The 12,394-nt window shown below is 39.3% G+C and overlaps 1 protein-coding gene across 5 annotated transcripts in view; it reads left to right on the top strand.

The window, feature by feature from the left end:
• The window catches only part of VPS13D (vacuolar protein sorting 13 homolog D), a 349,290-nt gene that overhangs the window by 219,249 nt on the left and 117,647 nt on the right, over positions 1-12,394 (top strand). For all 5 annotated transcript variants that reach the window (XM_074218409.1, XM_074218411.1, XM_074218410.1 and 2 more), the window contains 2 exons: positions 1,018-1,152; positions 2,310-2,477. In XM_074218409.1, coding sequence (XP_074074510.1) covers positions 1,018-1,152; positions 2,310-2,477 — 303 coding nt within the window. The remainder of the gene's footprint in view (positions 1-1,017; positions 1,153-2,309; positions 2,478-12,394) is intronic.

The following is a 12,394-nucleotide window of genomic DNA, read 5'->3' as shown; positions in this document are numbered from 1 at the left end:
AAAGATAGGTCTTTTGTACATGCATGAAATCTCTTGACATGCTTGTACTGAGCACATTGGACAGGAGAAGCAGGGAAGGATAAATAAGGACACATAAAATTGTGACATGGTTCTATAAGAATACTGTCAGGACAAGCCAAGTTTGGTGAGGTAAGCTAAGGCCATAGCCCAAAATGTTACATCTTGACTTTTTTAGACCTGTGAACTTGGTAGAAATTAGGGTTTATTTTAAAGCACTTCTAATATAACACAGATGCAGAGACAAAGTAGATGTTCATTGATTTAAAGTCTGACTAAACAAGTTGTGGTACATGAATGAAATAAAGTGTTACTTAAGGAAAATGCAGACTACAGAAAGGTATAGAAAATTATATGTGAGCAGATACAGTGTAGAGCCAACCAGAAAAACAACATAATGACTGCAACATATACATGGAAAAAGCAGCAACAGCAAAAGAATTAAAATTGGATTCCATGAAGTCAGAATGGTCAAATTTGGCCTCAAATAAAAGATAGTACATTATAACTCCTTTCTGATGTGGATATAGGGTGCTATCTCATGTTAAATTGGACATGACAAATGTATTAGTTTTGATGAAATGTATTTTCCCCCTCATTTTAAAATTCAGTTATAAGAGTTGATTCTCATGAAGAAATAAGGGAAAAAGATATATTGGGAAATGAAAATGATACAAAGGCAAAAGATATCATTAGAAATTTTGTCAAAACCAGTTACTGGTATCTTACAATGTAAGAATCTACTCTTTGAAGTAGTGGGTTCCTCTTATCTAGATGACTTCAAGGAAAAATAACCTCTCATTGTTGTATTGTGGAGAATATTCTTGTTTAGGGATGGGCTGAGCAGGGAGGCCACTGAGATCTCTGAAACACTGTGATGTTTTTGCTGTAGATTTAATATGACATGTGACCCTCCTGGGAGACATAATTAGAGTCCAGCAGAATTCAGAGTTGTGAATAAAAGAAGTCATTTCTTGTTTTTGTTTTTTTTTTAATCAGGCCTTGAAAAGTACCTTGGGATTTCCACTCATTCGATTTGAAGATGCTGTAATCAATTTGGACCCATTTACCAGAGTTCACCCTTATGAGACAAAGGAATTCATCATTAATGATGTCCTCAAACACTTCCAAGAGGTAAGTATTGAACATATAAAACATATTTTCACTTTAATATTTTGGAGGCTCTTATTGCCAAGGCAGTTCAGTAGAAACCCATCATAACTTATAATCAAACATTTTCTGGCATTATTGATATGCCACACATCAAAATTTGTTTCTTGAAGAATAATGGGATTACTTTCTTATTCTCTGACATAGACATTAGGTAATGATCTCCCCTCCTCTAGTTCATCAATTAGTGTTGATGATTTCCCTAGATTTTGAATGGTGGTATCAAAGGCAGTAGGTGCTTTGAGCTGTTCTAATCATAGGTCCATGCTTATATTGTATTCTTCTACCTGACAGAAAAGGCTACTGGATGTCCAAAGGAAAGTGACAAGGGGTAAAAGTAGAAAACATAAAAACCCATCTCTAAGACCTTGACTCCAGAATTAAATACTGTAGGAGAAACCATGTTGTATATTTTCTCTTTCATTTTTATTGTCTAAGACCAAATAAACACAATGCCATAGGTTCTCAGTGAGCAAATGGTGAGGATCACGTAACACTTAGCAGCTGTCATAGCCATAAGATTGTCAATCCATTGTTGGCCTTTTGTGATCAACTTTTTTCTCCTTTTTCTTTTTAATGCATCTTGTATAGTTGGTAGTGTTTTCTTTGAGCTATAGGGGGAGCTGAATACCAGATATTATCAGAGAACTTTGACTGACAGGGGGTGGGTGGGTAGGAATGTGAAATTCAGAATCCTATGGAATCAGGACCTAAAATGGAAGTGAATTTTGTGATTTTTCAGTCACCGGTTAGGAAGAGTGCTCACTATCTTGCTTACCTTTGCATCTTTCTATACTGATTCCCCCATGGAGAGCTGGCACTAACTACATTAAATGCTTCTAGTGTTCTGAGAGGCCCATGTGGTATTTGATTTTATTCTAATAAATGACTTCAAAGAATAATTCAAAATCATCTCTATGCTGAGAATGTATAGGGAAAATGGGGGCGGGGTGGGGGGAAGAGAACCGTGAAAGGAGAAGGCCTTCTCATCCCTGAAGCTATGTTTATAGTGTAAGAATAAGAGGATAATTTTACATTTCTCATATTTTAGCTTAGGAACACTAAACAGTAAATCTAAACAGAAGGTGATCACGTTTCTCTTTTCTACTGTTATTTCAAAGGAGCTCCTTAGTCAAGCTGCCAGAATATTGGGATCAGTTGATTTCCTTGGTAATCCTATGGGGCTTCTGAATGATGTATCTGAAGGTGTTACTGGATTAATAAAGTATGGAAACGTTGGGGGCCTTATACGAAATGTCACCCATGGAGTTTCCAACTCAGCTGCCAAGGTAAGAAAGCACAGGTAAAATACCATTATAATGAACTGGTGGCCAGAAATTACCTTCACAGTAAATAGTAGAACTTTGGAACATTAGAACTGATATCCATTTTATAATGAATGGTAGCATTCATATGCCTCTTTTCTCAACTACTAAGTCTTTTGTGATGGCATCTTTTTTAGAGTGGATAACTTAGGTATAAATGATTTTAGGAGGGGGAAGTATTGTATCCTTAGGGGAGTGAAGAAAAATTGATTTTTGATATCAAAAGATATCAGCTCACTTCTTACTGGCATTTCAAACAGTAATCAGGTACTTTTCTTTAAAAGGGACTTTAGGGACCAAAGAAAACTTTGTAATATTGTGTTATTCATATCAGAAATTTCTAACAAAGCTCAACAGAGCCAGCTTACTTGGCCCATCCATCAAAATATAGAAATAGGGTGGTCTTATTAAAATGAAAGGTTGAAATCATTGATTTCTGTGGTTTCTTTTCTATCTGACCCTCTGCTCTGAGTTACTGTTTCCATAACAGGAACTTGGTCTGTTATATAAGGGACTGCCATAAAGCTTGAGAGATTGGGGAAGATACTTCAGAGGGACGTGTGGCCAGTAGGCCATGGTTGGGAAGCAGGGGAAACAGGAGACTGTGGACCTGTCAAGACCAAATGCATTTGCATAGTTTTATGATATCATGGTTACTTTGATCTACCTGATTTTTCATGGTATTTTGGGGGAAAGAATATCCCCTTCATCTTCAGAGAGAGAGAGAGTCAAAGATGGAAACAGGAGAGAACAAGTGAATCATTTAAAATTAGACAAGGGCTAAAAATCTAAATTAGTCTGTATTTCCTCCTCAGTTTAGTTTTCACTTTACCCTTTGAACCTTGATCCTTGGGACAGATTTTGATACGGTTATTATACCATTGATTATTACAACACACAGTTGTAGAACAACTTTTCATGATTCTCCCTTTCAGTCTCTCAATGTTGCCATGGACTGACACACTTAAACATTCAGTTTTAGATCCTTAGTTTCAAGAAATGCTTATTTTACAGTTTGAACTAATTAAGAGAAGTTCATGGTCTTGTGGTTTCTTCCTTTGGGAGAATGCTTTTGTAAGTCTTGTTTTCCATTCCATTTTGCTATGTAAATCAATCCACATATACCTGGGTAGGTAATGAGCCTACCACATCAAATTGACTAAATGAGGTGTATATGTGAAAACACCATAAAGAAGACAAAGAACTCTCTGATACTAGGGCATATACCCCTGGTTTATCATTATTGTAAATAGAGGAGAAAAACTTGTATGTGACTTACATTTGCATCATTGTTCAATGTCCAGGTATACCAAGAGATCATTGACTGTCCATAAAGTAAAAATTCAAGTAGTTCTTACTATTCCTCCCCTCAGTACCCCATTTACAGTGGGAAAGATTCTGAGACATTGGAAAAATTGACACATGATCCTGCAAAAATCTCTTTCTATCAGATTCTGGCAATTCCTTTGGATTTTTTTAGTTAGCTGTAGTGCCTATGAGAGTCCAATAGGAGACCCCTTAATTGGGTTTCTTATAAATGCCTTAATTTGCGGCAGCTAGGTGGCGCAGTGGATAAGAGCGCTGGCCCTGGAGTCAGGAGTACCTGAGTTCAAATCCGGCCTCAGACACTTAATAATTACCTAGTGGCCTTGGGTAAGCTACTTAACCCCATTGCCTTGCAAAAAAAAAAAATGCCTTAATTTGGCCTTCCCCAAAAAACCTGTTTCCTGTAAAACTCTCATTAATATCCAGTGCTTCTCTTTGTCTCCCTCTAAAGCAAACTGACTTGTAATGTTGTTGGAGAAACTGCCTTTGATCTTGGTTTAGTAGGGCACAGGGCTGCGACTTGACCCATAAATGCTATCATATTTTCCAGAGTTCTATCAAGGCATGGGTGGCAGTGATAGCATATTTAATTGACAATTGTGTTTGTTTTTCTAGGAAATGTATGATTTTGCATTTATATTGTAGTTTACTACCCTAAAATGTTTCACCAGGCAGAGTTCTCTAGAAATGCCTAGGTCTTTTGTGTATAGGCTCTTCTGCTTCTTGGAATTTACTCCTTCATGTGGTCAATGTCTGGACTCTGGAGTGTGGTGGTCTTTGGGGCACACAGAAAAGCCAATTTACTTTTTTTTCAACATGTGGTTTAAAGCTTTTTTTTATTTGATCATTTTGCCTTTGATAAACTAACTAGGATTGGGGTCATAAGCTTAGCCACTTTGGGAATTGGGATAATTATATCTTGGTACAAAGGGAACTAGATGTGTTATAAGAAATCAGCCAGGAAGTCTTCAAAATGAAAAAGCAAGCAAAATTGCAATTACCACTTCACATGGAATAGGGTAGTTTCAGAGCTGGGCCTATTCACTAAACACAAGTTTAGAGCCATCTATAATTATGCATGTGGTGGGCCAAAGGGTCTAAATTTCCTTGTTGTTTTGTGGGCTAGAGTCAGACCTTTAATGTTGCTCTTGGGTAGTTTTTTGTTTGCTTTTTTGTGCACACAAAGGGAGTTTAAGGAAGTGCAAATGACCACAATAATCAAATGTTGGCCATGGGAAATATTCCATTAAAGAGAGACTTAGTGCTGGTGATTAAAGAAAGAAATCAGAGAAGGATAACAGGACCAGGGAGTCAGAAAATCATATAATATTAGAGTTACAGCTGAACCTTAAAGGATCATCTTTAATGTCCATCCAGCTCCTAATCTATGGTCTGGTGCAATACTTCCCAGATCTGGGAATCCTGGGGGGTGCCCAAGACCTTCTTAGAGTATCTGAAAGGTCAAAACTTTTCATAATAATACTAAAATATTTTCATTTCTAATACAGTAAATACTGGTTGATGCACTCTATCAAAATAAAACATCTTTGGGATCCTCAGTAATTTTTAAGCGTGTAAAGGGATCCTGAACCTAAAAAGTTTGAGAATTTCTGGTCTAGTAATAAGTAAGATACTGTTACATTTGAACTGTGCTTCAGTAGAAGGAATAGATTAGTAAAATCACAGATCTAGATGGAGGTGGGGGTGAGGGGGAAATCTAAGATCACTTTTTCTTTTTTTACGCCCAAGAAAACTGAGGCCCTGAAGCAATGTACCTGACTGCCCATAGCTAAAAATGAACAGAACCAACTCAGGAGTCAAAATCTTCCACATGCCAGCTCATGCTTTTCATCTAGGCCTATTCTCTTGTCACTCTCACCTCCATTTCACCTGACCTTGAAGGTGAGATTGTCCAGAGCCTAGAACATGGTTAGATGTCTAGAGTTTGAATATAACTTTTTTTGTTCATTGACTGTATGCCCATAATTTCTTTTTTTTTTTAAGTTTGTGCAAGTGACTTGCCTAAAGTCACACAGCTTAGGTAATTATTAAGTGTCTGAGGTTGGATTTGAACTCAGGTCCTCCTGACTCCAGGGCTGGTGCTCTATCCACTGCTCCACCTAGCTGTGCACTGCCCCCCCAATAACTTCTTTAGTCTCATCATCTATCAAATGAAAATGTTGTTGCTGCTGCTGCTGCTGTTGATTGCTGCCATTGACATTAAGGAAGACAGAATGTTGTAGTGTAATAGGTGTAGTAACCTCTGAAATCTAGACCTGGATTCTACTTCTGTCAGACCTTGGCTGTGTGACCTAGGGCAAGTCAGTTAACCTCTCCCAGGACTAAGAATGTTAAGTTGCTTGCATTGATAAAGGACTTTTCCTCACTTGTAGTTAACAACTCTCTTGTTCCTTTTTTGGTTTTCAATTGTCAACTCTATGCAGATGATTCCTGTGTATGTGTGTGTAATAAGTACATCAGTCACGATGTCAAACCAGCCCCTGCCCTCAAGGAGCTTGCAGCTTAGGGTGGGAGAGGGAGTGGACAGTTTGCAACAAATATATGCAAAGTTAGTTAGATATAGGATAAATAAGAAATAACAGGGGCTAGGAATAACTTCCAGTAAAAGATGAGGTTTTAGTTGAGACTTAAAGGAAGCCAGAGAGGTCAGTGGTAGAACAGAGGATGGACAAGCATTCCAGCTTTAAGGGATAGCCAGAGAAAATATCTGGAACCAGGACATGGTTTTATTTAGGGAACAGCCAAAATGTCAGTGTCACTGGATCAAAGAGTACTTGTTTGTGAAGAAGATTTAAAAAGACTGGAAAGATAGGATTGGGCTCCATTTTAAAGACCTTCGAATGTCAAATAGAGCATTTTGTATTTGATCTTGGAGACAATAAAGAGCCACGGGAGTTTATTGAGTGGGAGGGGTGACAATGTCAGACTTGCTCTTGGTGACTGATTGGAGGATGGGCTGGAGCTGCTATTGCAGTAGTCCACGTGGGGTGTTGGGGGTCATCACTAGAGTGATGGCAAGGTCAAAGAAGAGGGGGAGTGTATTCCAGAGATGCAGACCATGGTAGCAACTTGGGGGGGTGAGAGAAAGTGAGGCATCCAGGATGGTTTCTTGGTTGGGAGACTGAGAAACTGGGAGGAGGGCTGAAAGGGAAAGATAATGAGTTTCATTTTGGACTTGTTGAGTTTAAGTTCTATACTGGGCATCCATTTTGAAGTGTTTGGCATTTAAAACCCTTTACAGCCCCTACTCCAAACTGCCTTTTCTGACTTTATAGTTCCCCTTCATGCATTCTTTAATCCAACCAAATTGGTCTCACATGCAATATTCTCTCTCCCAATTCCTATACATTTGCCTGGAATATGCTACCCCCTCCTAGCATCCCTACTTCCCTTTATGGTGCAACCCAAGATCCACCACTTCCATGAAGCCTTTGCCTGAACCTGCCAGCTGCTAGTGCCTCCTCCCACAAATTACCTTATCTCCTGTTTGTGTAAATGTGGGTGTGGATGGGTGGTTTTGTGGGGGTGGGGGTGTGAGTGAGGGTGTGGTTGCCTTTTCTAATAGAGTATAAGCTCCCTGAGGGAGAGGGACTGTTTTGTATTTGTCTTGGTTATCTCTAACCTGGCACAGTACCTGTGGAATATCCTAGGTCATTACTAAATGATGTATTGATTGGGAATTTCCTACTCCAATGAAATCACAAGTCTTGTACAAAAAAAAAAATCTGTTTGACATTTGCATAGCACTTTAAGGTTTGTAAGCTACTTCACAACATTATAGCATTGTATTACTATTCCAACCTGTGAGGTTGATCCAGGGATGATCTGTTTCACCGATGATGGACCTGAGAGGAGGTGACTTTCCCCAGGGTCACAGAGTTGGAAAATATCCAAGACAGGGTATGACCCCTCTGTCTCTTGGAGTCTAGCTCTGCTCTCCAGTCTGCTGACCTTAGCAGGGTATTTGTTGTGAGGATCTGTGGAGGGTTGTGTAAGAATAGCGACAGATATATAAGTACTTGCAGAGTTAAGGAGCCACACAGATAGAGGTGATAACTTTGTGCAGCAAACTTGGAAAGCCCAGTCATCTCTTGGTCACCTTGGGATGATTTACTGTTTGGATTACCCAGATCTGGTCAGTCTTGGATCCCATGTCTGCTCTCCTGCTCACACCAGAGAGGTTTCCGTTCACTATCAGGGAGGGTCTCAGCTCTTTGAACCTGAGCAGGCTCCATCCAAGACTGGTGCTTCAGCTCCAGGAATAATGGGAGACATCTCTTCCCCCTCAAAGGGTCATACACCTCTAGAACTAGAAGGGACCTTTAGAGATCCTCTTGTTCAACCCCCCCCCCCCCCACACACACACACACACACTTTAAAGGTGAGGAAACCAAGCCCTGGGATGAACTAAATGATTTAAGCAAAGTCCCATCAGTAGGACCACAGGCAAGATCTGAACCCAAGTTCTCTGACTAGTTACTGATGTTCCCCCCGGGTGCTGTGCATTCTCCTTCTTGTTCTCATATCTTCCTTAGAAAACCAACAAAGTCATGTTCAGTAGCACTTTATACTTTTCCAAAACATTGATTCTTTCATTTGATTCTCACTCCAACCCTTTGGCATGGCCAGGGCAGGCATTCTCTCCCCCTCCCCACTCCCCCCCCTCTCATTTTACAGATGAAATAATCAAGTTGGGTGAATTGTCCCAAGTTATAAAATCTTTAGACCCAGATCTTAAGCCCAGATCTTCTCAGCCAGATTGTTAGAACTGAAAGGAATCAAAAGTCCTCTCTTATAGACAGGCAAATTTAGGCCAAAGAGGCTTAGTCTCTTGTCCCAGGTCACACCCAGATTGTGGGTGGCAGAGCCAGGACTCTGGTCTTGTGACTCTGAAGCTCTTCCTGCTCCATATATCAACCACTCTGCCTCCAAGCTCAGCACTGTTTCTGGTGCCCCTGGTTTGCAAGCTGTTCAGCATAGACTTGAGGAGTTCTGTTGATGTCCATAGTTTGTTGGGGGGGGGTTTTCAACAGTCACCACCTAGCTTTAAAATATACGTTAGTAGCTTACAGAAAAATAGCTTGGAGTGAAATAGGACCCTTGTTCAGATTTGTTAGTCTAGAGAGGATGGAATTCAGATTGGCCAGACAGTTCAGTAGAAAATCCAGCCAGTTCATGAGACTGTTTTTCTTCTTGACTCCATCAGTCCCTATACAGAGAGGCGATGTGCTGATATGTCCCTACCCACCCCAAAGAACTTTCCCCTGGCTGTGCACAGCTAGGACATGAACATAGGACCAGACTGACAGTCCAGTCCAAACTGAAGGACCCTCTCTGCTTCCTGTCTAATGATCAGCAGCCAGAGCTCTCTTGGTTGGAATGTGGTTCAGATCCTAATGCTCCTCCCTTTACCTTGCTTGTTGATCTGTCTGCCCTTTGTTTAAAATCACATTTGTGTTAAAGCTTAAATAGACATCAATGTGTCTTGTTTATTTAAGGCAAAAGTTTTCTCTTTGTTTGAAAGAATATATGAAGGGAGTGCTTGCATAAATTCTGCAGGGGAAAAAGGCAATTTATGAGTTGTGTCTGTTTTTGTCATTTTATGACTGCTCCATTTCATAGTTTGGCTGATTATCCCCATAATCGCTTTTCCATGTATCTGCGAGTTAGTCTAGGTAAATGCCGTCTTTCAGATGCAGAGGCTGCAGCATATTTGAGTTGGCACCAGGCTGTAGGTTAAATAAAGTTCACTTCAGATAGTTTTGTAGTTTATATCCCTTGGAGACTCTAGGTTTTGTATTTTAAAAAGTGCTTTGATCCTAAATATAGGTACCTGAGGGAATTCCACTCTGTCCACATGGAGGTTCCTTCGGTTGCCATATGTAGAGAAAAGAGTCAAATTCTTGGCATTAGAATATTCTCTTGTTCTGCTTTCCTCTTAGACCTGATAACCCTAATCTAACAGTCAACCTTTTGCTGAGATGCTTTGCTTAGAAACAAATGTTCAATGCTGGGTGTCTCTTCAAAGACCTCAGCAGACCTTGATTATTTGTGGGAATGGTGAAGAGTTAGCATCTACCAGTGAAAGTTCAACAACCTCCTTTTAATTTAACTGCTCACAATTAGTCAAATGGATAGAGCTAGCTAATTGAAGAATGTGTTTCAGAAGCCTGAGATTTTGCCTTTACCTTCTCCAGCTTCTAATCGCCTTCCTTTCTAACCCCCCCCCCCCCCCAGCATTCTCTTTAAAGAATTATATTGCACTCTAGGGTAAATCACTTTGCTAAGAGAAACATGAGGTTCCATTCTCCCTTCTGCTTTTTATTTTATTCACCCCCAACTGATAGTTATTGTAAGTAAACACTCTCTCACCTTAAAGCAGAAGAATTGAAAAAAAAAAAGTTCTGTTCCTTTCTTAAGGGTATTTCTTTTAACACTTGGAGCTTTCAATTCTGAAATCACTCTGGAGCATCTCATTTAAAGTTCTGACAAAGAATTCAGGCTTTCACCTAGTAACTTTCATGGACAAGTTGACCAGTATATTTACAACATCAAATTTAAAAAATAAATAGTTTTTGCTCTTCTGGAGTATTTTCTAACCTAGATAAATACAATCAATAAATACATAATTTTCTTAAGCAACATTGCTCCTTCCAGAGTTGTCAGATCATCAGTTAGTTATATGTAGATTGCTTATTTCATGTTAATGATGTCTGTCCTTCATTCTGCCATCGGGGAGGTGATGCATGACAAGCACGTGAACTGGATTTGACTGGAGTGGGGGGGGGGGGGGAGTCATCAGTCTCACTTTGTCCTCTAGAACCATCTGAGTCCAGTGGGCAGATGTGAATCAGGATGACTGGAGATGACCCTGGATGTGAGGCAGTCAGGGTTAAGTGACTTGCCCTAGGTCACAGAGTTCTTCCCTTTATCTCATTTGTTGACTATTGACCTATCTGACAGTTGTTTAAGATCACATTTGTGTTAAAGCTTAAATAGGAAAAGTCAAGGGTCTGAGGCTAGATTTGAACTCCTGTCCTCCTGACTCCAAGGCCAGTGCTCTATCCACTGCAGATGTAAGTGGCCAGTACACTCACTGTGTTAGTCGTGTAGCTTTCTTCCGTCTTCTCTGCTGCACCTCTCAGACTTGTGAAGCTGCTGGGCCTTTAGAACTTGTCACCTGATTCATACCCAAACTCTTTCCCATTTGGCAGGTAGGACGTGCCTGGGCTTCCTCTGCTGTGACTTTTGGGAAGCCAGGGTCACCTCTGTGCCTTTGACATACTTTAGAGTAGGGCATTCATTATCAGTTAATTTTTTTTCTTTTCCTTTTTAAAATAAATTAAACTTTTATTTATACTTTTGTTTTTTCATCACCTACATTTCTAAATTTATTTTCCTCCCTCCCTATGCAAGTAAATCATTTCTTGTTTCAAAAAAGAAAAAGGGGAAAAAAACACTTCAGCATAACTAAAAAACACATCTGCCAATTCTGATGGCATATACCTATTCTAAGCCCATATTGGGACAATTTAAGAAGTTGACATTCGTGTCATTCTTAAATTAGGGACCAAGTTGTACAAAGAGTTTTCTTTAAATCCAGCCTTTGCTAGAGAAACTTTAAGACCAGCTGTAATCTCATACCTTATCATTTGCAGCTGAAATTTCTAGTTCTAGCTCTTCTAGATTAATGTATACGTGGGAATCCAGAATCCAATGTTATAGGGGTTAAAAGTAGGAGAAAAGATTAAAGAGTGAGTAGTTTCCATTTTCTGAATACAAAATTGGAAAAGCTTCAGAGGTATAATTAAACAGATTAAAAATTGACAGGACTGTTCGGATTTCGGGGTGCACCATGGAGGCATCTGTTCAAGTACCTATATGCATCCAGGATGTCACTTCTGCCCTGCCTGGGGATTACATGAAAGCTATAGGCCATTTTACTGAGACTAAGTCAACAAGTGATTATTCAGAACACTCTCCTAACAGCTATCTATCTTCCTCTAATATGTGTATGTTAAATTGCAATTTCTTTAAGCTGTTTTCTGAACTTTCCTACTTTAAACATCTCTAAGCAATAAGATGTCATTAAAAATAATAATATTTGGTTTTTAGCACAGAGCATAGCTGGGAAATATATGGATATATTTGAGCATATTAGCATAAAATCAGGGCAAAATGTGCTGTCTTTTAGCAATTGATATCTTAAAATAAATCTGTCTATACACACACACGTGCATATATATATATATATATATATTTTTTTTTTTTTTAAGCACTTCCAACCCTTCCTCTTGTGTTAATTTGACTTCCTATGCGCATTTAGTCTGTGAGATGAGTTCTTGAGATATGTGGAAAACTTTTTCATGTTTACTTTGTTTTTTAGGATCTTCTAGGTGAGTGGTTTGTCAGCAATACTGTTCTACTTTAGTAAAAGAATGGGCAATTCAGATGAAAGATTAGTTATTGGGGGATTTTTGTTTAATTTTACTCTTGGCCTATTTTGCCATTTTTTTTTCCAGTGACAGGGAAAA

Source organism: Macrotis lagotis, chromosome 1 (assembly GCF_037893015.1).
Source record: "Macrotis lagotis isolate mMagLag1 chromosome 1, bilby.v1.9.chrom.fasta, whole genome shotgun sequence".
Taxonomy (NCBI): domain Eukaryota; kingdom Metazoa; phylum Chordata; class Mammalia; order Peramelemorphia; family Peramelidae; genus Macrotis; species Macrotis lagotis.
Note: the sequence above shows the minus strand (reverse complement) of the source record. Positions and strands in the feature narration are given on the sequence as shown.